We start from the raw sequence: 26,106 nt of genomic DNA, 5'->3' as shown, positions 1-26,106 counted from the left end.
TGGGGGTGGCCCCCACTTCCGGGGGCTACGGATGAGGAAAAAAAGCCCTCTATTCGAGACATGAGCCCAACACATGTTTTGTTCTTTCTTCCTCGAGGCAACCCCGTGTCAACTGCACCGGGCTTTCCCATCCCTGACCCTGCTTGAAACGTCCACGGCCAGCCATGACCAGGCTGTGCGCCCTCCGCCTGGCGGAAAGCGGGGCCTCTGCACCAGCTTCATGTTTCCCCCAGAACCTGCACCTCGGCCACTGGACACTCCTCCTGGCTGTCTTGGTCAGGGTCCCAGGTCATCTGCGGGGTGAGGGAGTCGAGGTGAGTGGCAGAGCCACGGGGTGGGGGGGCAAGTGCACCCTGGAAAGCCCCGGGGGGGGCTCCCCAGGGGCTCCCAGACCCGCCCCTCGGGGTGACCGCCCGTGTCACAGGACCGGAGACGGCTCCTCCCCAGCCCATCACGTTCCCAGGCCACCCTCCAGGGCCAGCAGTGCCCTGCTCCCTGGGCGGGGCTGCGGGCACCTGGCCCCAGATCTGTCCCCCGCGGGAGCCACCACGTACCGTCCTTCCGTTCTGAAGTTTGCCGTTGATGTGGTCTTTCATGTGAGGGATGGGAGGGAACAGCTTCTGCATCACCGAGAACCTTGGAGGAGAGAGAGAGCCACCTGTTCTGAACCCCGCACCCACCGGCGCAGGGGAGACGCGGCGTCCACTAGAGGACCCCAGCGAGGCCCCAATGGAGTAGGACTCCAGCCTCCCTTGGGAGGGGTCCCTGTTCCCCTCCCGCAGTCCGGAGACGTGCGGGAATGAGAAAGCGGAGCCCTAGCAGAGCTGCATCTGCTCGGTCAGCTGCAGCGCACCCACCACAGCACCTCTCCCGAGACCCCATCCTATCACCATGGCAACCTCCCCCTCCCCGCAGCCTCCGGGCTCCCAAACCGAGCCCCTGGGCGGGGCGGCTCAGCCTGAAGCGGCTGGGAGGAGTGGGCGTGAAGCCAGCAGACCGACAAGGCAGGAGCTGGCGCTCCGGGCTGGGGGGCGAGGCGGGCGGGGCGGGGCGGGGCGGGCGGGGCGGGGCCGGGGGGGGGGAGCCGGCCGGGGCGGGGCCAGTGCCGGGCGCACCCTTTCGGCCCAGCGCGCAGGCCTGTGGAAGGGACCGCAACCGGCCGGGGTGACGCTGCCGCGCGCCTGCTGCCTGCCGGGCTGGGGAGGGGTCCCGGAGCCCCGTCGGAGGGGGCGGGGGGCGGGGGGGCGTCGGGGTGAGGTGTGAGGGAGCGAACAGCGCGGGCATGTGGGGCCCAGCAGGGCAGTCTGACCGCAGACCCCCGCACAGGTGCCGCACGGGGGACCCGGCTCCTTGGGTTCCGCGGGCGGCAGGGACCAGATGGCAGAAACCAGGGTCTGGTTGGGAAAAGACCGCTGGGGCGACGAGGGGCGGTGGCCTGCGACCGGCGGGGTCGCGTCCCGCAGCCCAGACGCACGGGCACGGGGCGGGGCGGGGCGGGGACGGCGGAGAGTGGGCGGCGCGGGCTGCGTGGCCTGCGGATCGCGCTCCAGGAAACGACCGCGCAAACCAGGGGCCCGCGGGCTCACCTGCAGAACAGGAGCACGAACCCCACAGCGATGAGCAGCGTCCCCAGCGCGATCAGCAAAGACGTCAGCCAGACGGGGAGGCGCGCGCCCTTCTCGTCCTCACACACTAGGGAAGAGGGGCGGGACGCGTCGGGCAGGTACCGGGAGGTCCGGGGTCGGCACCTCCCCGGGGGCTCGGGGAGGAGTTGGCCGGCACTGGGGGGCGGGGGGCGCGTCCAGGAGCGCCGTCCACCTGGGGACGGCGGTCACCTGCGCGCCGGGCCGGGCCCCGCGGGAATCCCTCCCAAGTCGCCAGAATCCCGATGCCCCCCGACCACCGACCGACACTTGGAGTTGGGGGCTGGTAGCGCCGACCCCTCGGATCGCTTCGGGTCGCGGGGCGGGGGGGGGGGGGGGGCAGCCACGCCCATCGGGAGGGGCCGGGCCGAGGTTGGTCTGTTCCCCACCTCCCTCCTTCCCTGCCGCGCTGCGTCGTGGGTGCGCGCTGCCTTCGTTCTTGAATTTAATATATGGATTAAATATCATGGATTTTTCGCCTCAATTTCGATTTTTTTTTTTTTTTAAAAACTGCATTAAAAGGTTCGTCTTGTAACTCAGCGTGTTGGCGATAGCCGTCTCCACGCGCCCAGCGCAGCTCCATGGAACAGCTTGGACACACAGAGTCCATCAGAGATGGGAGGGAGGCGGCCACAAGCCCAGGGACGTCTGGAGCCCCCAGAAGCTGGAAGAGGTAGGAGGGACCCTCCCACTCACCGAAGTGTTGGTGGACACTCCACGGGCCCCAAGGTTTGTAATGGGAAAACGTGGCATCCCTGGCTCTTACTCGCACCGTGTAGGTCCCAGGATTGTTCAGCTCCAAGAAGGCTTTATAGATCTGCAGTTTAAAAGGAAGTAGAGGGAAAAGTACGTTTCCAGTCCGTGGCGGAAGGATGGGGCCTTCAAGGGGTTGAGTGGGTCCTCCCCACATTCACCTGTTGGGGTCCTAACCCTCAGCGTCTCAGAAGGCAACTTTATTTGGAAATAGGGTTGATGCAGATGTGATGAGTTAAGAGGAGGTCGGATAGGGTACAGTGGACCCCAAGCCACTATGACTGGTGTCCTTATAAAGAGGGGAAACTCGGACACAGACACATGCATACACACAGGGAGACGCCTTGTGGATATGGAAGGGATAGCCCGGAACCTCAAGCTCCCTTTGCGTCTCAGCCCAGGCTCTTGGCATCCAAACAAAAATATTCTTTCTAATAACTAGAAGGTCAGTGTTCGTGGTGGCCACCGCCGGTGAGGTCAAGAAGAGTGGTGGCATCTTGGGTGTCAGGCAGTGAATGGAGCCTGTAGAACGTTCAGTGGGGTCTCCCCAAGAGGATTCGTCCCCCCGGAACCTGGGACCTTATTTGGAAACAGGGTCTTTGCAGATGTGATGAATCATCTCAAGATGCTTGAGGTCCTCCTGGAGGAGGGTGGCCCTATATCCAATGACAGGGTCCTTCTAAGAGACAGAAGAGGAGAGACACAGACGCAGAGGAGAAGCCCCGGGAAGACAGAGGTAGAGACGGGAGGAAGAGGCAGAGACAGAGACAAAGGAGAGATGGGGGGCGTGGGGTCTGTGGCCGGTAGTTACGGTGTGGGAGCAGCTGCCTCTGCAGGTTAGAGGCAGTTAGTTAGGGAATTAGGGCATGGGGCACTCCCACCGAATCCTGAGGGATTTGGGGGCCGGGGGGGGGGGGGACCTTTAGGGCAGCACCAGGCAGGTGATGGCGTCTGGTCTGTGGACCAGGGAGCTTCATCTCAGAGTCGCTGGACGGTAACAGACATAAGGAGCCTGCGCTTGGGGTGGCAGATGGGGGCAGGGGCGGGGGCGGGGGCCACCCACCTCCTCTTTGTAGGCGGGCTCCGTACCCTGTAAGAGACAAGCAGAGCGTGGGTGCCTGACGCCATCGCCAAGGAGGGCCCTCATTTGTCAGAGCATATTCAGGTTTACAGGAAAATCGAGGATAAAATAATCAGTCATTGAGTAGAAATAGTAAATAGAATACTTCTTTACACAAAAATAATAAATAGAGGTAATTGAGTATACCATATCGATGAACTAAAAAGTACCTGGGGGAGGGATAAATTAGGAGTTTGGGATTAACAGACACACACTACTATATATATAAAATCGATAAGCAACAAGGACCTACTGTAGAGCACAGGGAACTCTACTCACTATCTTGTAATAACCTATAATGGAAAAATCTGAAATATATATATATAACACTGAACATATACAGTTAATATGTGTATATAACTGAATCACTTTGCTGTGACCTGAAACTAACACAACATTGTAAATCAACTATGTTTCAATTAAAAAAAAAAATTTCTTTTAAGTACCTGGTCTTTTATTAAAAAAATAAAATTGATAGACTTGATTTTTTTGAGCCGTTTTGGTTAACAGAAAAATTGACCATACGCTAGTTGAGTCTAAATAATAAATATAATACATAAATCAGTAGAGAACAATAGGAAATGTAAGTAAATCGTAGAGTATAAAATACCAACTACCTCAAAAATATTTGGTCTTTTTAATCAATAGACTTGACTTTTTTTGAGTGGTTTTGGGTTTACAGAAAACTTGACTATAAGCAGTAATTGAGTATAAGTAATATGTATATAAATACATTGACATAATGAATAAATATAATAATTGAGTATAAAAATATCAATGAGCTCAAAAATACTCATTTTCGTTTCATTTATGGACTAATTTTTTCAGCAGTTTTAGGAAAGTTGAGTATAAGGGCTTCCCTGGCGGCGCAGTGGTTGAGAATCTGCCTGCTAATGCAGGGGACACGGGTTCGAGCCCTGGTCTGGGAAGATCCCACGTGCCGCGGAGCAACTGGGCCCGTGAGCCACAACTACTGAGCCTGCGCATCTGGAGCTTGTGCTCCGCAACAAGAGAGGCCGCGACAGTGAGAGGCCCGCGCACCGCGATGTAGAGTGGCCCCCACTTGCCGCAACTGGAGAAAGTCCTCGCACAGAAACGAAGACCCAACACAGCCATAAATAAATAAATAAATAAATAAAATTTAAAAAAAAAGAAAGAAAAGTTGAGTATGAAATAATCAGAACATGAGTATAAATAATAAATATACACAAATAGGTAAACACACATAAAAGATAAATATAAGTAAATAACTGAGTATAAAATGCTGATTAGTGCAAAAATATTTGATCTTTTAAATTAATAGATTTTTTGAGTAGTTTTAAGGTTGTGGAAAAATTGAGTATGAGCAGTAATTGAACATAGATAATGTAATAAATGTAAGTATATAATTGAGTATAAAACACTGATAGACTCAAAGTGCTCGGTCTTTTTTTAATTAATAGATTTTTTTGAGTAGTTTTGGGTTTATAGAAAAATTGAGTAAACAGCAAGGTCCTACTGTGTAGCACAGGGAACTATATTCAATATCCCGTAATAAACCATCATGGAAAAGAACATGAAAAAGAATGTATATGGTGTAACTGAATCACTTTGCTGTATAGCAGAAATTAACACAACAGAGTAAATCAACTATACTTCAATAAAATAAATTTAAAAAAAAATGAGTACAAGCACTTATTGAGTATAAATAAATAAACAATAAATAATTACAAGTAGACAATTAAGTACAAAATACCACCTAGCTCAAAAATAGCTGGTCCTTTTTTTTTAATCTATTGACTATTTAATCTATTTAATCTATTGACTCCAGTAGATTTTGAGCAGTCTTAAGGCTTATGAAAAAGTTGAGTGTAAAGTATAAATAAAAGTAACACGCACAGAAAAATGAACATAGTCAATAACTATGTCAGTCATTGAGTATAGAATACCGGTGATCTCCAGCATATTTTTTTAATAGTAGCTTTATTCAGGTGTGGTTTGCATACAGCAAAGCACCCCTGCAGAGCATATAATCTGCTGACTTTGGCAAACGTGTGCATGAAACCAGCACAATACAGGAAATGTGTCCATCACCCCCAAATTCCCTCCAGCTTCTCCTCCATGCCCTCCTCCCTGCACCCCTGCCCCAGCCCTCAGATCTGTCCCTACGGAGCATCCTGAATTTTCCTGTGTAAATCGTTTCTTTTGTAACACTTTTAAACATACACACGGGACCCTCCAGTTCTTGGCGGATAGGATTCCACTGTGTGGTTATATTTTGTTCATCCCCTCCCTAGGGTTGTGTCCTGTTTGGGGACCATTATACACATAGGTGCTACAAACACTTAGGTCCCATCTTTGGGGGGCCACTGGCTTCATTTCTCGCAGGGGAGTTGCAGGCTCTGTGACATACGGTCAGAGTTTCACCAAGTGGCTGTTTCAACCTTTTGCTCTTTTTCTGTAGGGTTGTTTATCTTCCGAGTGTTGACAGGTAAACGTCCCTCCTCTACCCCAAACCTGACGGAAAGTATGCAAGCATTTCCTTCCATATTCTGACTTCCTTTCCAATGTCAGCGGTGTCATTCAAACGGCCAAACACTTTCAGTTTTGCTAAAGCTCATTTATTTTACAGTTCCTCTTTTTCTTTCTTTGCATGTTTCACCTACCCCCAAAGCCCCAGAGTCCAGGGGGGTGTAAGAGTATAAGAGATGCCCACCCAGGAGACCGTTTACCTTCTGCATCTGAAGTTCATACTTGAAGTCATCATTAAGGTGACTCTTCACTTGCCACTGCATGAACAAGTAGCTTTGGTTGCACCACCTGCTAGTGACGTTGGGAGCAGCTAATACCTCTAGAGGAGAAAAAAACACTTTTATGAGTAAAGCATATCAAAAAATAATTTCCACCCCCCCACCCCGGAGATACTTTTAAAACAGGCCTCCTACAAACTCAGGGGGGAAAAAAGAGAGGAAAATGTCATTCCAAGGTTAAAAAGTGGCCAGAAAGTATCAAGAGACAGAGACAAGTGAGAGAAAACTGTTGGGATGATTAGGGTCACTGAGCCTGGGACCAGCTCTCAGACACTGGCCCGGGGAGACGCCCCCCAGCCGCTCGGAGGCCCTTGCAAAGCTTTCCTCTCGTCTGTGCAGGGACACCCCTCAGAGCAGCCCTGTTCTCTTCCCTCTTGGCGATCCCAGTCCCTGGGGCTACGCTTCTCCAGCAGCGGGAGCAAAGCGCGGCCCAGCTGCAAGGTCCCCCCCTCCTGCCCACTGGACCAATCGGCGCCGCTCTGACCCCGCCTCCAGGGCAGCCGGGCCCCCTCCGCGAACTGCCTGGGGCCGGTCCTGACCCCATGGCCTTGGCCGCCAATTCCACTCCCAAAAGTTCACCCGGAATCTTCTGCCCCAGCCTTGGGCTCTGACCGGGTCACATCCCCCGCTTTCTTCTCACCTGCCCCAGAACCACCCCTGTCCCCCGCAGCGTGGGACCCAGCTCCTCCAGGACCCTCCTGCCCCACTGTGGGCTGGCTCAGGGCTCCGCCCTTTGCCCTCCCTGGGGTGCTCTGCATCCCTGATCCCGGCTCCAGCAGTTTCCTGCGGGACCGCGGCTAGGTCTACAGGTCTGACCCCCCGCCAGGACCCCATCGCTGTCTCCTCAGCAATCCACCTGGACCCCTGGCAGGAAACCCAGGCTCACCATGGGGTGGTCCCCAGTCCCGGGTCCCCCCCTGATGTGCGCTCAAGCCTCCTGCCACCTCCATCCCACTGCCACGGGGCTGGCATCACCCCGCCACCCCTGCTGGGAACCAGGCCATGGACTCCCCGCGTGGACCGCAGGGCTGGGGCGGAGCACAGGTGCTGAGTCGCGGGCGGGGCCACACGTGTAGGGCTGCACTGGCCCAGGGGCGCTTGGTGTGTGAGGGACGCGGCATCAGAGTGAGGTTGCTTCCGGGCCGGGGGGACACCACAGACAACGGCAGGCGCCCCATCCCGCTTCTGAACCAGAGGCCCCCATCTTCTCCCCTTCTGCACCCACCTCTCCGCTCATGTGCTTCCCTGCTACACGTGGACCAGCCAGGGTGGCGAGGGGCCAGGTTTCATGGGGCTTGAAGCTGTCATAATTTGGGGGGCAGGGGGGTGTCTAATGTATAGGAAAAAAATATTGACAGAGCTTTGCTAAGATGGGTTTTGTGTTCTGAAAACCTGCAGTCGAAAGATTCAAAGAAGAACAACTATTTTTGAGCTATTTCTGAACACAGGGCCTGGAGAGGGGCGACCCGCGTGAGACCCCCAGCCTCAAGGTGCAGCTGTCCTCGGTGGACGGGGGGCACAGAGCCACCTGCGAGGTGCGTTCTGGAAATGCTTCCTTAGGTCCAGGGAACACAGAGCAGCTGCTATGAGCTAGGCGTCTGTGTCTCCCCAGATTCACGCGCGGAAGCCCTGACGCCCAGTGGGACGGTTTTGGAGGCAGGGCCTTTGGGACATAATCGGGGTTAGATGAGGTCCTGAAGGTGAGGCCCCCATGATGGGATCAGTACCCTTATAATCAGAGCAAGGGGGTGTGGGATGAATTGGGAGATTGGGACGGACATACGTACACTAAGATGTGTAACATAGATACCTAGTGAGAACCCGCCCTACAGCACAGGGAACTCCAGCTCACTTCGCAGCACAGTAGAAACTAACACAACATTGTAAGACAACTCTACCCCAATAAGAAATAAGAATAAAAAAGAAGCGGGGGGAAGAGGCACCAGAGCTCGCTCTCCACTGTGTGAGGACACAGCAAACCCAGAGCCACCCGCAAGCCAGGAAGAGGGCCTGGCCAGGAACTGAGGTGCCCACGCCGCGATCTCCGACTCCCAGCCCCCCGGACTGTGGGAGACGAGTGTGCTATCTAAGCCCCCAGCCCAGGGTATTCGGTTGCAGGACAGCAAGCGGCATCTTCGACCCAAGTGCGGCACACGAAGAAGGTGTCACGTTTTCCTACTCACCGATTTTGGCTAATTTATCGCTCGTTTCAGAGCAGGGGATTTTGGAGCCACTGCTGGTGCCGTTCACCAGGAAACGGGTTTGATCCTTGGATAACACAGAGATGTTGTGAAAACGGCACTGGACGTTTGTCCCTTGCTCATCTGCTGTGTACTGGGAGCATGGCCACTTCTCATAGGAGCTGTGAGGAGTGGGGCTGGGTCATGAGCGGCCCTGAAGCCCCCGCTCCAGCCCGGGGGAGCCCCGGCGAGCCCAAGGTCACACCTACTCTAGGTTCTCCAGGTAGAGACTGTACTGCACGTCCCTCGGGGCCTCCCGGCCCACCGCCCAGCTGCACGTCAGGAAATCCACGTCGTGAACCCAGCAGGTCAGGTTTTCTGCAGCCGCCCTGGGATTCCCTTCTGGGCTTGCAAAGAAGAGGGGAAAAAAAAAAAAAACTGAGTCCCAGATAAACACCAAGGTCCTACTGTAGAGCCCAAGGAACTACATTCAATATCCTGGGATAAACCATCATGGAAAAGAATATGAAAAAGAATATTTACGTATAACCGAGTCACTTTGCTGGACAGCAGAAATTAACACAACGCTGTAAATCACTCTACGTCAATAAAATTTTTTAAAAAATTGTTTTAAAGTGAGTCCCTTTTTAGCGACCCTTGTGAATTCTCACGCGGTTCTAAGAAATAATAGAGACGTCCGTGTAGCGCTTACCGTTTCTGCAATGGTAACAACTCCCGTCCCTGCAAGGCTCCCCGCCCGTGGCCCACCCCCCCGGGGCCCTATGTACCCTCACCTGAAGCCTCCCGTCCCCAGCCCTGCCCACCTAACCTAACCCTAACCCTAAGAAACGCCCAACGGTCCTTCAGGAACTCTCTTTCTCTTATTACCTTTCTCTTTGCCTACTCCTCAGCTAAAGTCCGTTGCCATCAGAACCCTATTTTTAAGAAGTAACATATTGTGGGTGAAACCTGGATCAGCTAGAGTCGTGAAAGACTTTTTTTTTTTTTTTTTTTAATGAAAGGGGAAAAGAAAAATCCAACAACATAAACTGCATTTCCAACAATTTGGAGCCAGAGTTTATCTTCCTTGTTTTCCCATTCTCAGAAGAGCACAGTTTTGTGATATTACAACTTCCTGACAAAGAGCGCAAGAAATGTTCAGACTTGCTATTGGTGTTCTCTTTGTCCAAACTGTATATGGGATCAATTTGTTTGCTTGGCATGAGGAAAATGATAAAACTCTGTTCTCAAACTACAAAAAAGCAAAAACCGAAAAACACAAAAACAACAACAACAACAAAACTGCTCTCTGTTTCTACAGTTCTGTTCATTCAGGCAGGTGCCGTGCACGAAATTGCATGAGACCCTCCAAGATGGTCTTTCTTCCACGAAGCTATGTCCCTGGAGACCCATCCAACGTAAAAGGCATTATTTTGGTATTCAGAGCACTAACGGATGATTGAAAGCAAAGGAAACCCCGAAAGAGCATCTCCCCCTCACCTTGACTAGGATACTGAATCCACGTGGAGAATGGCTGACCTTTGGTCACCCTGATGCTGTAGTTTGTCGCTTGGCATGACAAGTAAGGGATACTGCAATACGTGCTTTTCCATACCTGAGAGAGACATAGCAATCTGTTCATAATTAGGGGAGAACTAATAAAACACTGAGACTTTAGATTAAAAAAAAGAAAGAAAGAAAGAAAGAAAACTATAGGTTTTCTTTAGTTTTCCTCAACATCCAAAGCCGGAATCTCAGTATTCATGCAGAGAGAGAGAGAGAGAGAGAGAGAGAGAGAGGGAGATGAAAATGAGGAAATCACTCACCAAAAGGAAAAAATATCCTAGAAGGTTCTAAGACAGAGTTGGCAGAATGCCTTGATATTTTGAGAAGACGTTTAGCCATTTGGCCAAGAATGTGATGGTAAAGTAATGATGGACAAACTGGGCAAACAGATAAAACCTTAAGGAAACGGAAATTATTAAATTCAGGAGAAACAAACATTTGTGTAAGAAAGGAAAGAAAAATCCCCATTAACCACATGGCTCAGGTGTGAATAGTGTGTATGTGGTTAGAATAAACTGAATATTTGTCGAGAGAGGAGAGAGTGTAAGCCGAGGATGGCAACTGCTGGGGAGGTGAGCTGGGGGGAGGAAATAGAGAGTGAAGCCTCCCGTCCCTTAGGAGAAAAATCAACACATTTTGGCTAAACTGAAGGAATCAAGAATCTGTGTTATATAGAGATGCAGAGGTCTAGAACAACAGCGCCAGGTGTAAAAAGGTCAAAAGTGATGTCTCACCGAAAAGTTGCTACTTTGTCATAACGAACCCTGTACGACTATTTTCCTCTTTAAACTCTGTGCAGGTATTGCTTTAAAAAACAGTTGAAAAACAAAACAGAAAAGAGGCAGGAAAATTTGAGAAGCAAAAAGAAGGCTTGAGAATTGAGTGGTCCTTGTCCTCGAGGGAGCAAACTGTGGTCACCACCACCCAAGGATGCAGATACAGCATACGAGGGAATCTCAAGAGGGTCCCATATTTTGAAATTGTCTGCTATATTGGCTTCTACTTGAGCCGTTAGAAAAATAGCTTGATATTTAATATATTTAATATACATTCATTTAAATATATATTTAATATATTTGATTTCTATTGATGTAGTGTGTGAAGGAATCATCCAACTTAATTTTAGTCCTATTTACTTATTTATTCTGGCTGTGCCGGGCCTTAGTTGAGGCACGTGGGATCTTCGTTGCGGTGTGAGGGATCTTTAGTTGCGGCATGTGGGATCTAGTTCCCCGACCAGGGATCAAACCCGGGCCGCCGGCATTAAGAGCAAGGAGGCTTACCCACTGGACCACCAGGGAAGTCCTCAATTTTAGTCCCTTCTGGAAACTGGGCGAGTACCGTTTATTCTATAGACTGTCATTTCTCCACTGATTGGAACTATTTTCTTAATGATGTAAGAAATTCCCCCAAATGCCTGTTTTCTGTTTTTCTGTTTTTCGATTTCTGTTTTTGGATTGTTTCTGTTTTTGGATTGTTGTGTTCCTTTAATCCACCCCACCCCTCTCAGGCCAATACCTCTCTTTGGACGATGGTAGCTTCTTAGTACATTTTGATACTTGGGAGGGCAAGTTCTTAATCGCTAGCCTTCCTTATCAAAATTTCTTGGTTCTTCTGCAACATTTGTTCTTGCAGATAGAGTTTAGGGTCAACTGGCCAAGCTCCATTAAAATCCCATAGGGGTTTGTCATGAACTGGATTGTGCCCTACCCCCCCCCCAAAAAAAAACTCATATATTGAAATCCAAACCCTTAATGGAACTGTATTTGGAGTTGGGGTCTTTAAAGAGGGGATGAAAGTAAAATGAGGTCATTAGGGTGGGTTCTGATCCCATAGAACTGCTGTCCTTCTGGATGTCTTACAGATCAGGAGCCCCAAGCCGCAGTGCCCGTAAAGGACCCGACATTCCACAGCTGAGCCCAGGAGTAGAACCCGTGTCTCTGTGACGCTAAGTACAGGGAAGACGGTTTACCTTAGTGAAATCTTTTGAATTGATGAGACACGTAATTTCGGAAACGTTTCCATGGAGGTCCCAGGTCAATCTTTTTCTTTCTGGCTCCATCCTTAGGTTCTTAATCGGCGGGTCTGGATCAGAAATGTCTATAGGGTAAGAGTCTGGAGAGAGGCACACAACGCTTAAACTTTGTCCTACTCGGTTACCCCTCGGGAAGGTGAGTTCCACACGGAGAAGTGGTTGTCTGGAGCGAGCAGAGGCCCCGAATCTGTAGCACCTTAGTGACCTCACCAGCTCACCCTCCCAACAATGGGTGAAGAAAGTCAGAAAAGCAGATCACTTCTGCCGTCCGCGTTGACGGGAAGTGTACCTTTCTTAACCATGTATGTCAAAGAAGGCCGTTTTCATTGAAAACCAATTCAGGCTTAGAGAGTTGGCTCAGTGTCTGCTCTACAGACTGAGATTTTGGAATGCTTTGCAAGTTGCAATAGAAATTTTAATGTGGGGACTTCCCTGGCGGTCCCGTGGTTAAGACTTTGCCTTCCAGTGCAGGGGGTGCAGGTTCGATCCCTGGTTGGGGAGCTGAGATGCCACATGCCTCGGGGCCAAAAAAACCAAAACATAAAACAGAAGAAGTATTGTAACAAATTCAATAAAGACTTTAAAAGTGGTCCACATCAAAAAAATCTTAAAAAAAAAAAAGAAATGTTAATGTGATATATTAAAAATATATAAATTTTAATGTAATATATTTCTAAATGTAATATATACCATGCATATATGAGATGTAATATATAAAAATATATAAACTTATATACAATTATATATAATGGAATATATATTTTCATAAAGTAGGAGACATCATTACACAATGATATTTATGTGCTTACACAGAGTGCCAGAGGAATTCTCATCTTCTTGGAAAATCACCCAAAATGCATACATCTAAATACATTTTGAAGTGTAATCAAAGCACATATATATTCGTGTGATGCTGTCAATGGGAACGGAGGTCAGGAGTATGCAGACCAAAGGATTCCACGTGTTTTATCAGTGACTTGCTTCATGAAGCAATCACATAGGGCCAACAACTCAAAGCTGTAAAGGTCCATCAGACGTTTCTTCAGCTGTTATCTGTGACCCCTCATTGAGAGGATTTCGCAGAAATGACTGTTTATAAACCGCAAGCACTGTGACCACTTCTCAGGCTCAACAACCTTCGTTTGACCAGCAAGACCGAACCCTATGAATATCTTGGTTTCTGGCATTACGGCCTCCCAACCTATAAGGATAATGTATTCCTTAAAAAACAACTTCCCTAGGGAAATTTCTTACAAGTGAAAATGTAATTTTTACTGGATTCTTATGCCTCAGAATTTATATTCACTTCTTCCAAAATAACAGTAAATATCATTAAAGCAGCTATGAGTGATGCAGTAGAAAATATGAGTTTTAGCGTATTCTTATTACATTTTAGTTTGGTTTTAATTTTTATAACTTTATTTACAACCTTAATTATTTTAAAATTAAAATTTTTAAAGAATCTTCATAATCTAATATGAAATGTACATATATAAAATTATATATATTTATGTAACTAAGTACATATATGTTTAAATAACATAGCAAGGGAGTTTTCTGTCACTATGTTTTCCATAAAATCTACCTATGCTCCTTTAGAGCGGTCATGATCCACCCAATTACAGATGTGCTCACAAATAAAAAAGAACTTTAATGCAAAAAGAAGAAAGTAAAAGCAAATCTGTAAAGACAAAATGAACCAAAATCAATGCAAGTACACATAAGAGTGTTTACTGCAATATACTCGTAACCCTCCGGTATTCTGAAAGAAAAGGGACATAGTGTTCTCAACCCTAGAGCTTTTGAAAAACTACAGATGGTGGGAAATACTCTTCCAGTCATGATAAAGTAGTCTCAGATGTATCTCTCACCATAAGCCCCTCGAAAACTGGGCCAAATATATAAACCAACTATTTTTAGACTTTCTGAAAACTAAGACGAACAATTCTGAGAGTGTATTTTGGGGTGGGAGACATTCACAATCCAACGGGACAAGGTGGAGATTCCTTGCTGAACCCTGAGAAGTCAGTAAAGACCCCAGAAGAGTCATGCCTTCGTTGTTGGAGAGAAAAAACTAAAGGTGACTCACCTTGAAAAAGCTTCAAAACAAGGCGACCCACCAATAAAGGAATGGCCTGCTGAAACAAAACTCACCATCTTTAAAGAAGGCAACCAAAGCAGACCCTCACCAACCCCTCCTTCACAATATCCAGCACCCAATAAAAAATTACTAGACACGCAGAGAAGCAGGAATGTGTTGGCTGTGACCAGAAGAAATATCAGGTCATAGAAATCGTCCCCTAAGTGGCCAATGATGAAATTAACAGAGAAGTCCATTAAAACAGCCATCATAAATATGTTAGAAGACTTGAAGGAAAACATGAACACTATGCAGCGAGGAATGGAAGATATAAAGGAAGAACCAAACAGAATTTTTAGAGGTAGAACATATAGCATCTGAGATGAAAAAATTCACTTGGATGAACTGGAAAACAATGGAAACGATCTACGCTGAAGCCCCCAAAGAAAAATATTTGAAGAAATTATGGCCAAACATTTTCCTAACTTAATGAAAATTATAAACCTACAGGCCCAGGAAGCTCAAAAACCCTACCTAGGATACACAGACACACACGTACCAACAAGCACACAAATAAACAAGCACAAACACTAAGACACATCATCCTCAAATGCCTTTTTAAAAAGTGGTATCAAGAAAACCTTAAAAAAACCAACGGAAAAAAGACACAGCACCTATCAGAGAACAAAGATAAGAATTTCTGCTGATTTCTCTTTAGAAACAAAGGGAGACAGAAGATAACAGAACGACTTCTCCAAATGTTGCAAGAAAACAATACAAATCCTGGTCAACCTAGAATCTATATCTTAGCGATAAATGGAAGGTGAAATATAAAGACTTTTTATAGTAACAAAAAGTGAAAGGGTTTTTTTGTATTTTTTTATTTGTTTGTTTGTTTGCCAGAAGAGCAGGTCTGTAAGAAATGTTAAAATAACAAAGGCTTTTCTGGCTGAAGGAAAAATCACCAGATGGAAACTCACAAAGGAATGTGGAAACAAGGTGAGCAGAGATGCAACAAAAGCATACCAGAAATAGTAAAAATGTAGGCAAACATGTAAAACTTTCCCATTTTTTAATGTTTTAAAAAGATAATTCTTTAAAAGAAAAATATTGTATTGTGTACTGTAGGCTTATAGAGATGTAGAAGTACATGTGTGACATGGCATAAAGGATGAGGTAGGAAGTAAAAGCATACTGTTTTGAGATTCCTATGTTCTATGTGAAGTAGAATAACATTATCTGAAGATAGTATGTACTGAATGAATCATCCCAGAGGAACCACACAAGCAGTGGAACAAAGAGGGCTAGCCCAAAAGCCAATGGTAGAGAAAAAAACAAAAACAGAAAAAGCACTAAAGAAGTAACTGAAAAGAAGTCAGGAAAGGAGGGGCAAAAAAAAAAAAAAAAAAAAAGGAAAACTGAAAAAAAAAAAAACAACCCAGCAAACAAATAGCAAAATGGTAGAATTAAACTCAATCATATTAATAAGTTCATTGCATGCAAATGGTCTAAACACTCCAGTGAGAAGGAAAGTTTGTCAGACTAGATTTTAAAAGTACCCCACAGTATGCTGTCTGCAAGATAGGTGCTTTAAATATAGTTTAAATGGCAATAATAGGAAAGCATATTTTATGCAAACTCTAATTGCATAAAACCTAGGATTTTATCCCAGGATTTTATTTCCAGGGGTAAGAAGGGACCATTTCAAGTGATTAAGTGGCCAATTCATCCTAATATATGTGCTCCCAAAGAGTCATTTTCAAAATACATGAGGCATAAGCACCACCCCCCTCTCTAATAGACAGAACAGACAGACAGAAAACGGGAGGGATATACTGGACTTGAACAAAATATCAACAATTTGACCTAATTGACATTGTTGGGACATTCTAACCAATGACCGCAGGGTGCACTTTATTTTTTGTTTTTTTTGGGGGGGGCCGAGCCGCACGGCTTGCGGGATCTTAGTTCCCTGACCAGGGCTGGAACCCGCGTCCCCTGCAGTGGAAGTGCAGAGTCCTAACCACTGGACCACCAGGGAAATCCCAGCATGCACGTTTTTATCAAGTACAAACAGAAGATTCTCAAAATAGACCGTGTACTGGCATGGGGAGTGTCAGTCCTTTTAAAAAGGTTTAAATCATTCACTGTGCATATATTCTCTGACTACAATTCTCTCTTGATTAAATTCAAGATCAGTCTTTCAAAATCTGGAACACACCAGATATTTGCAAACAAAATGACATACTGATAAAGTACCATGTGCGTCCTAGAAGAAATCACAGGAAATGTAGAGAATATTTTGAACTGAATGAAAATGAAAGCAAACAAAAAAAAAAGGGCGATGCAACTACAGCAACGCTTACAGGGAAATTTACAACATTAAATGTTTATGTTAGGAATAAAGAGTTTAAATTCAAGAATCAGTTTCCACATGAAGACGTCAGAGAAAGAAGAACAAATTAAACCTAAAGCAAAATCCCTAAAAAAAAATAAAGGGAACAAAAAAAAAAATCAGTGAAAAAGAAAATGGAAAAACTATATAGATTGTCAAGGAAACCAAAAGCTGGTTCTATACAAGAGACAATATAATTGAAAAACCTCTCTCTCGCTACACTGGATCAAGAAAAAAACAAAAACAGACCAATTTTAGCAATGAAAGAGGGGACACTGATACACATCCTGAAAGACACTGGAAGAAGAATTGGGGGTAATTTGAACAAGAGTTATGCCAATACCTTCAACAATGTACGACATGAACCAGCTTCTTGAAAGACACACATTAGCAGTACTGACATAAGCAGCAAACCTGAATAACCCTGTAAGTATTAAAGGAATAGAATATATAATGAAAAAGCTTCCCCAGAAGAAAGCATCAGGCACAGATGGCTTTGCGGCTGAATTCCACCAGCAATTTAAAAAAGAAATAGTAACAATGTGCAGAAACTTTCCAAAAACAAAGGAAAGGCGGGAAACATGTTCTAACTCACTTTATGAGGCCAGCGTTATCCCGATACCAAAATCAAAACATTAAAAGTAAACTAAAGCCCAATATGCCTTATACTCCTAGACACAAAATTCCTTCACAGAATACTAGCACATAAAATCAGGTAAAGTATAAAAGGGGTAACACCTCCTGACTCAAGGGATTTACTCCAGGAATGCAAGGTTATTTTAACCATCACTATAATTTGCCCCTTTAACAGAAAACTGGTGATCTTCTCAATAGACACAGGAAACCATCTTGACAATGTTTAACACCCCTCTGGGGTTTAAAACTCGCAGCAAACTAGACATGGAGAAAACGTCCTTCCCCTGATAAATCTATGAAAATCCTGGCGCTAATTCAGACTCAGTAGGGAAAGACTAGCCACTTCTCCGTATGATCCGAACGAGACAAGGTGTCTGGTTTCAACGCTTCTATTCCACCGTGTCCTGTACCCACGGCCCCTCTAATGCGCTTTGACCAACGTTGTAGTTTTAGGGCGCTTTAGGGGGAAATGTTAGAACTGTACAACACGCTGCTTCCTTCAGCTTTTGGCTCCTAGAAAGCTACTCACTTCCCGCCTGTGGTCAGTGACCCCAGAATACCCACGGGCCTGGAGTCGCCACAAAGGTGGCAGCGGCCGCAGCCCAGAACAAGAGGGGCAAAGACAGGAGGCGGGGGTGGGAGCCTCAGACGTGGAGAAAGCCCCCTCCCCTCCCAGACTCCTGCTTCTCCCGGCCCCTCTGGTCACCAGGTGCGGCCACGTGACTGACTTGGAGTCCAGGAAATGGACAGAAGCAACGTGTGGTCCTTTTGGCGCAGACCTCTAAACGCTCCCGCGTGATCCTCCTACGAACTCCTCCAAGGAGACGATGGAGCCTCCCGGGTCCATCCCTATGTAAGGATCCGGGGTCTGTACATGGAACAGAGCCACCTGGGATGGACTGAACTGTGTCCTTTCCCCAGCCCTCCCCAAATCATGCTGGAGTCCTAACCTCAGAATGGGACCTTAGCTGGAAATAGGGTGAGTGCAGATGTTATTAATTAAGATGAGGTCCCGCTGCCATACTGTGGCCCTAACCCAATCCGACTGGCGTCCTTATTAAGAGGGGAAATTTGGGTTCAGGGACACACACAGGGAGAACCCCCTGTGAAGACAGGAGGGATGCGGCCACGAGCCCAGGGACGCCTGGAGCCCCCAGGAGCTGGAAGAGGCGGGAAGGACCCTCCCCTGGAGCCTCTGGAGGGAGCGCAGCCCTGGGACACCTTGACCTCAGACATCTGGTCTCCAGGACTGGGATAAATAAATGTATGTCACTTAAGTCCTCCAGACTAAGCTATTTTGTTAAGGCAGCCTGAGCTGAGTAAGCCAGCAGCCCCCAGAAGAATGATACCTATGCGCGCACGCGCACACACACACGCACACACACACGCGCACACACACACACGCGCGCGCACACACACACGCGCACACACACGCACACGCACACACACGCACACACACACGCGCGCGCGCACACACACATGCACACACACGCACACGCACGCGCGCACACACACGCACACACACGCGCACACACACACGCGCGCGCACACACCCCATCTGAACTCCACCGCTCTCTGAGGAAGGAACGAACTTCGCACGGTCAGGCAACGCTGTGGCCACCACGGCAGCGCAGGGCGCCGTGCCCGACGCAAGCCCACAGCACCCACGGGGAGCGGGTGTACCGGCTCTGCTGCTGTCGCCTGAAGCTCTGCTCCCCGTGTGCGTGTTGTGCGAGCTAGACGGGAGGCTGAGGTGCACATCACCCCCTTGGTCACCGTCCCGGGTCCCCCGGTCGCTCAGCCAAGTCCTGGTGGGAGGGGCTTCTCTGCAGACCCTCCCCAAGGCAGCAGGCCCGCCTGGAGGGCACCGTATCTCTTGTACTCCTGTAAGCATCCCGGTCTTTGCACCCCGAGTTGGGCGCCCTCACTACTGGGCGCCCAGGAGACGCAGACTCTCCGTACCCCGGGGCCGAGGGCGTGGCTCCCCTTGGGGGTTCTGCTGCAAGGTGGTGGGCGCTCTCCACCAGCGGCAGACTGGCTCTTCACCCCACCCCACCTGGGATACTCTCTCCCGGCCACACCTGTCACCCGAAGTCAGCCGGACACTGACAGTCAGAGGTGGGCACGGCAGCTTCAGAATCTCCATCACTGTCGTTTCGCCTCCTTATCGAATGTCACTGTCGAACTTCTCTATCACGTCGTGAATTGTTTCCCATCCATCACCATCATGCTTGAAGATGGTGGGGACTTCCTGGACGCCACGGAGACCCTGGTTTGCACCCTACCCCCCATAAATCTCCGTGACGAACATGAGAAAAACAGGATGGAGTTGCCCCAAACGCATCGTACTCGTTGCTCATCTGCGTGTCCAAGCTCCAGACGACGCATCTCTTGTGACACCTGCATTTATACCTCCCAGTCCCGGAGGCCAGGGTGCTGTAGGATTGGTTCCTCCCAGAGGCTCAGCGGGAGGATCCGGTCCAGCTGGAGAACCTCTGCAGCTTCTGGGGGCTGCCCGCCCCAGTCCTAGGCGTTCCTGCGCTTGTGGCGGCATCACCCCAACCTCTCCTCTGTCACCACCTGGCTTCTCCCTGTGTCCGTGCCTGGGTCCACATCTCCCCTCCTTATAAGGACACCCATTGTTCTGGATGAGGATCCACCCACATGACCTCATCTTAACTCAAGGACGTCTGTAGAGACCCTATTTCCAAATAACTCCCATTGACAGGTTCTGTTCGTTAGGACTTCAGCACATGAATTTGGCGAGGACAGAGTTCAACCCATCACCCTAATGTTTGCACGGGCTGCTTCCGACCCAGAGAAAGGGTGATAATAAATCCAAGAAAACTGATGGGTCCCAGCGCCCTAGCTACACCGAGAGCTCTGGATGTAGTGTCTTGACCGTATCAGGATGAACATCCTGGCTGTGAGGTACCAGTTTTGCAAGATGAACCCGCCAGGGTGACTGAGGGGAAAGCTACATGGGAAGTGTCTGTACTGTCTCTTATGGCAGCTGAGTGGCTCGACCGCGACTCCAACGTAAACAGTGTCACTGAAAAACAACACAGCCCCAGGGACCCACAGACAGCACGTGGCTTTTCCTCCGGCTTTTCCTACCGTGGTCCAGTGGCAGCAGGCTGGAGACGGGCACCAGGAACGCCACCAGGAACACCGCCAGCCAGACGAAAGCCATGGCCAAGGCAGCTCCCACAGGAGGGTGGGCGCCAGCTGGAGGAGAAGAGACAGTGGCCGCATGAGGTGGCTGCAGGGAGGGGGCTGAGCCCCCCCAGGGGGTGTCTTGCTCAGAGGGCAGGGAGCTGCTTCTGGGAGGGGAGCCTCCCGTGCATGTGCACGTGTGTGTGCATGTGTGTATATGCATGTGCACGTGTGTGTGCATGTGTGTATATGCATGTGCGCACGTGTGTGCATGTGTATATGCATGTGCGCGCGTGTGTGTATGCATGTGCACGTGTGTGCGTGTGTGTATATGCATGTGCGCATGTGTGCAGTGTGCATATGCATGTGCACGTGTGTGCATGTGTGTATATGCATGTGCGCATGTGTGTGCAGTGTGTATGCATCCGCGTATACCGCATGCCTGTGTGGATGTGTGCGCATGCATGTGCACATATTCCTTGTGTTTATGTGCCTTGCGCTGTGTATGCATGTGTGTGCACGTGTGTATCTGTGTGTATATCTCTGTGTCTTGTATATACATCTGTGTGCACTGCATGTCTCTATATGCACATGCACGCATGTGTGTGCACACATTACACGTGTCTGTGTGTCTCTGTGTGTGCTGTGTATGCATACGTGTGTCTCTGTATCTTGTGCACACATTACACAGGTCTGTGTGTCTGCGTATGCACGGGTACATGCATGCCTGCATGCCTGTGTGTGTGCATTCGTGTGTGTGTGTGTGTGTGCGCGTGTGTGTCAGCCTCTCTAAAAATCTCCCGCCCGGGGGTATGAGCTCACCCTTGGCTCCAGCCCCATCCCGGAACCCAAAGCACCCTCCACGCAGCCCCAGGAAACACTGGGCTCACGAAACAGTGGAAGGAAGTTTAGTTAAGAGCATGAAGTACAACGCAGAGTTTCCTGAACAGACCGAGTTACGGTCACTAAATCCCGTGCTGTCTCATCGTTCCCGCCAGAGTTGTTCCCCAGGTCCCCATGAAGCCCCCCTCTGCAGGCCGGCTCTCCTGGACCCTCCCCCAGGGGTCCATCTTCTGCACCTTCTGGGCCCCAGCGGCAGGGTCTCCCCGTGGACCCCACCCATTCGCCCCCCACCCACCTGAGTCACTCATGCAAATGCCCTTGGCGCCTGGAGGCTGGCCCGGGGCTGCCACCCAAGCAGAGCCTTGGACCCTCAGCTGCCTTAGGGGCCACACCCTCAGCAGGGCCACAGGCTCTCTGTGCCGGTCAGGGTCACCCAAAGACCTGACCCCCACTCCCCGCCATCCCACCTGGAGCATCTTGGCTGGGATGGAGGAGGGGGCCCAGGACGCACCCTACCTCATTCAGGGCCTGTCTAGCACCCGTATCATGAGACCCAACCCAGACTCCATCCATCTGGAGTCTCACCTGCTCCCCCGTCCAGGTCTGGGGCTCCCACAAGATTCCCCAGGACTGACCTGGTCCCCCAAAAGTGCCAAGTTTCACACAAATTTGACAGCAGAAGCCGACACCCAGCATCCTTCTTGCTAAACTGGGTGGGGGGAAGCCCGAGAGACCCCTTTCCAGGGCAAGGCAGCGGGTCAGATCCAGAACTGCCCATCACGGGGAAGCATCCCAGGACAGATGCCGAACAACCCATTTGTAATAAAGGGATTCGGGGGAGGAGGGCGAGGCGGGGAGGAGGGCGAGGCGGGGAGGAGGGCGAGGCGTCGGGCACAAAGCTTCAGGAGGGCGCCTCCAAGCCAAGCCTCACGACCCAGAGCACTTTAATGCCGGGCTGACGAAGGGCCCAAGCAACAGATCCACGGGGAGAAAACGATCAGAACTGTGACCAAATACCGGACGAGCACGGCCTCGGGCTCCTCTTTCCTTGATGAAGACAGGCCCCCGTGGGTGCCGAGGCAGGGGTGGGTGTCTGTTCCCGGCGTCCGCTCAGGTGAGCCGAGCCCCACAGGTACAGACGGCTCCAGCCTCGAGACACTGAGCCCACCCACAGGCACCCCTCCTCGCTCGCAGAAGCTCACGTCCTTTGGGGACCCACGGTGCACGAGGATCATCGTCGTATCCTGCTGCCCCCAGATCGCGAAGGGAAGGGGCTTGGCCCCCGGAGGCCGGGGATGGGGCTGGGCTCAGCAGGATAGGGGCGAGACAAGGGGCCTTGGGGCTCTGCACCCCGGCAGCTCGCCTGCCTGGGTCTGGGGGCAAACGGGAGCCTGTGAGAGTTGGGGGCACTGTCATTAGGGGGAGCCTCTCGTCCGGGGAAGGCCACTCGGTCCAGTTCATCCGTTCGGCCAACGCCTAAGCCCCGGCGCAGGACACAGAGGCGGTCAAGACGCCCCGGGCGCCCCGCTGAGTACCGGGTGACACCGCCGTCGGATCCCGTAACCGGGGTCAGTGGGACACTCGGCGTCCTCCTCGGGCATAAAGGCTTTGAATCCGTTGTGTGCTGCCCCGGATGACACATCTCAGCTGCCACGAGCTGCGTTCAAATGCTGGGGGTCCCCCGCCCGCCCCCGGGGCTGGCGGTCAGTACTGAGTCTCCAGGGACAGCAGTGGATGAGGCTGCCCGCCTTGCGCCCTCAGCCCGGCCCGGGGTCTTACCTGGGATGAGAACGCGGTCTGGCCGGAGACAGGCAGTCTCTCCCGGTGCTGGTCCGGCTGGCCTGGGGCGGGTCCGAGCTCTGCGCTTGCTTCCCGGCTGTGCTGCAGGCCGCCTCCCGGAAGAGAAAGCACCGTGGTTTTTCTCTCATCAGTGTTTTTACAGTCTCGGGGGGCAGCCTCACCCCTAAAAAGTAAGCCCCAGGGAGCGGGGGAGGAGGGGAGAATGTGCTGAGGGCGTGACCAGCTCCAGGAGCCCTTCGCACGCCTCGACTCAGAATCGCGGTCTGGGGTCAGGAACATGACCGCAGCTCTGTGCTCTCCTGGAAGGAACACCCTTTCTTTCAAAGTCTTCTTTTCCTGTTCTCACTTCTGTTTGTAGGTTCCTCTTTGTCACAACCCTGATGGCATCCCGCCATTCACCCCAGCTGGGGCCGTTTCCTGGAGCCGAGTCGTGGGCAAAGCCCGTCAGCATGAACGGCCGGGGCCCTGGCCCCCTTCCTTCGAGGTCCCGTTGGAATGACCGCTCGTGCCCAAGGGGACAGGGAGGTGACCCCGGGCCCCCGATGCGCTGGCTGCACGGGACTCACGCAGCTCTCAGCCTGGCCCCTACCAACCTGCTCCCAGGTGACCTTCCCTCACCCGGGCCCTCCTGGGCACCCCTTGCCCTCGCCCTACACCTGTCATCCGCCTGTCACCGCCCCCAAGCTCCAGCCCCACGTGCCCGTCCCTCCACCCTCTCCCTTGAGGCCGGTCCTCTCGTCTCCTCCAATGTTTCCTGTCTACTCCCCACCCCCAATGCACATCCACCTGGACTTCAGAGCGCGATTTATTTAGAAGCAGGGCTGTCACAGGTGTAATGGATTACGGTAACACAGGCTCCACCTGGAACAGGCTGGTCCCTATGTCCCATGGGACTGCTGTCCTTATGAGAAGGTGGCCCCCGGGAGACAGGGACACAGGGAGGACAGAGCCACATAAGGACGGAGGTGGGAGGGAGGCGGCCACGAGCCCAGGGACGCCTGGCGCCCCCAGAAGCCGGAGGAGGCAGGAAGGACCCTCCGCTGGAGCCTCCGGAGGGAGCGTGGCCCTGGGACACCTTGACCTCAGACATGTGGTCCCCAGGGCTGGGGGAGGATGCAGGTCTGTGGATTCAAGCCGGGCAGCTTGGGGTCCTTCGTGACGCCTGCCCACTTCCCACAGAGCATGAGTCTTGGTGGCCAACCAGCCCCTCTGAGAGACAAACGCCGTGTCTCCCCGAGGGAAGCACCAGACCCCCGTCCCCTCATCCCTCTTCAGGGCTGACGAGCGTCTTGCTAAGAATTGAGGCAATTCTGAAATGCATGCTAGGCAGTGGCCACTCCTGGTGGACACCTCTTGTCTGCTGGTCCCTCTTCGTCTGGGACTGAAGCACAGTGATGCAGGGGCAGCGGGTGTCCAGGAAGATGCAGTGCCGGGGAGGGGTGGGCATGGACGACAAAGCTGAGGAATGACAGTCAGTCCGGAGTGGACTTCACCCACGGGGCTGCCAGAGCCCAGGCTGGACTCCCTTCCTGGCAGTGCGCCCCCAGATGCCAAGGGGGTGGCGTTCAGATGTGGATTCTGACTCCTGGGTCTGGGGGGGATGCCCCACTACCCTTCTTTCTTTCTTTCTTTCTCTCTCTCTCCCTCTCTCTCTTTCTTTATCTTTCTTTCTTTCTTCCATTTCTTTCTTCCCTCCCTCCCTCCCTTCCTCCTCTCCTTCCTTCCCTTTTATTTTTCCCCTAAAAGCCCAAAACCCCAGTAAAGAAGGAAGACACAACAGAAAAGCACCGCGGGGCCTCCAGGCCACAGGACGGGTGCCCATCAGCTCAGCCGATCCGAAAGAGCTGAGCCCTGACTGTCCGTGGGGAGACCCAGCCCCAAACCAGCCCAAACGTGCAGGCACAGCACAAACCCCAGGAACCTTGCGAACGGGAGGCCCTGGGCGTGTGGAGCTGGGGTGAGAAGAGGACAAACAGGGGCCACTGGTGACAGGTCTGTTTCACGAAGGCCACACCCCCAAATCCGCCCGCAGCCCCGCCAGTGTCCCTATAACCCGGGAGAAGACTTGAGGTTCAGTGTTTGGGGGGGGGGTCTCTGGATGGGGGGCGGGACCAGGCGAGGCGGAGGATGGTGGCGCTACCCAGAGGAGGCGACAGAGGCCCAGGGGCGCGTGTGTGCTGAGCCGTCTCCCTCCGTGGGACCGCAGACCCCTCGGCCGCCCACTCCGGGGACCCCGGCTCCGTCCCCATCAGCGGTTTAGTGCCGTCAGACAAGCAATGACTAATTTCAGAAAAGCCCACACACACCCGGGAGCTGGCGGCGGGAGAGCGTGCGTTGTGCACCTGGAATCCAGCCCGCGATGTGGGGAAGGAGCTACGGGGAACAGAAATGGGGAACCGGGAAAGGGAGTAGGCGAGGCCAGGGCACGGAGCAGCTGGGCCGGGAGAGACCAGAATAGCAGCCCGTCCAGCCAGTGCCTGGCACCTGCCACGCGGCCCCCAGGGGCACGACCGGCTCGGCGAGGAGGGCAGGACCAGCAGTGCCTCCGCCCCAGGAAACCCGTGGCCGCACGGACGGCAGACGACGGCCCACGGCCGCTCTCTCTCTGGGCTCCCGGCCGACGGGTGGCTCCTAGGGACCTGCCGAGGGGCTGGACGCCCCCCGCGGGATGCAGTGGGTCAGTTCCCGGGGGGCTGCCTCCCTGTGGCCACGGTCACCGCCCAGAAACGCAGTCCCTAAACCCCCTTCCCACGCGGCGTCCGGCTGGACCCGCGTACCCAGAACGCAGGCCACGGCACAGAGCTTCAAGCGCCCCGTGGGCATAAAAGTGATGGGCTCCCATCCTTAGCATCCAGGGGCCCGGGCTTCCCATCCTCCCAGCAACGTTCATGAGGCAGGGTTTGGCGATGAGATGCCGCGTTTTTGCTGCATGACCTCCAAACACCACAGTAAAATGCTACCAATACTAGTGACTGTGATTCTATGATGAAATAGTTGCAGGACCACTTTATATCAAAGGAGGCTCACATATTCAAGAGAATATATGTACACAGTGCTATACATAGGATGGATAACCAACAAGGACCTACCGTGTAGCACAGGGAACTCTA

At 51.3% G+C, this 26,106-nt stretch overlaps 1 protein-coding gene across 2 annotated transcripts; it reads right to left on the bottom strand.

Moving 5' to 3' along the window:
* Nucleotides 1–55: 55 nt before the first annotated feature.
* Nucleotides 56–26,106, bottom strand: IL3RA (interleukin 3 receptor subunit alpha). Of its 2 annotated transcripts, XM_036840723.1 has the most exons (13): nucleotides 26,086–26,106; nucleotides 22,976–23,088; nucleotides 20,315–20,425; nucleotides 12,024–12,166; nucleotides 9,986–10,100; nucleotides 8,755–8,887; nucleotides 8,489–8,667; nucleotides 6,228–6,346; nucleotides 3,460–3,486; nucleotides 2,340–2,460; nucleotides 1,587–1,692; nucleotides 555–636; nucleotides 56–293 (listed from the first exon to the last, which is right to left on the bottom strand). In XM_036840723.1, the coding sequence occupies exons 3-13, from the start codon at nucleotides 20,388–20,390 to the stop codon at nucleotides 219–221; spliced, it is 1,176 nt and encodes a 391-aa protein (XP_036696618.1). In that variant the 5' UTR covers nucleotides 20,391–20,425; nucleotides 22,976–23,088; nucleotides 26,086–26,106; the 3' UTR covers nucleotides 56–218. The 2 variants fall into 2 exon arrangements, with proteins under 2 accessions (XP_036696618.1, XP_036696616.1); XM_036840721.1 differs by lacking the exons at nucleotides 20,315–20,425; nucleotides 26,086–26,106 and having other exon boundaries at nucleotides 22,976–23,217.

The sequence above is a fragment of the Balaenoptera musculus genome, chromosome X, assembly GCF_009873245.2.
Source record: "Balaenoptera musculus isolate JJ_BM4_2016_0621 chromosome X, mBalMus1.pri.v3, whole genome shotgun sequence".
Classification (NCBI taxonomy): Eukaryota; Metazoa; Chordata; class Mammalia; order Artiodactyla; family Balaenopteridae; genus Balaenoptera; species Balaenoptera musculus.
Note: the sequence above shows the minus strand (reverse complement) of the source record. Positions and strands in the feature narration are given on the sequence as shown.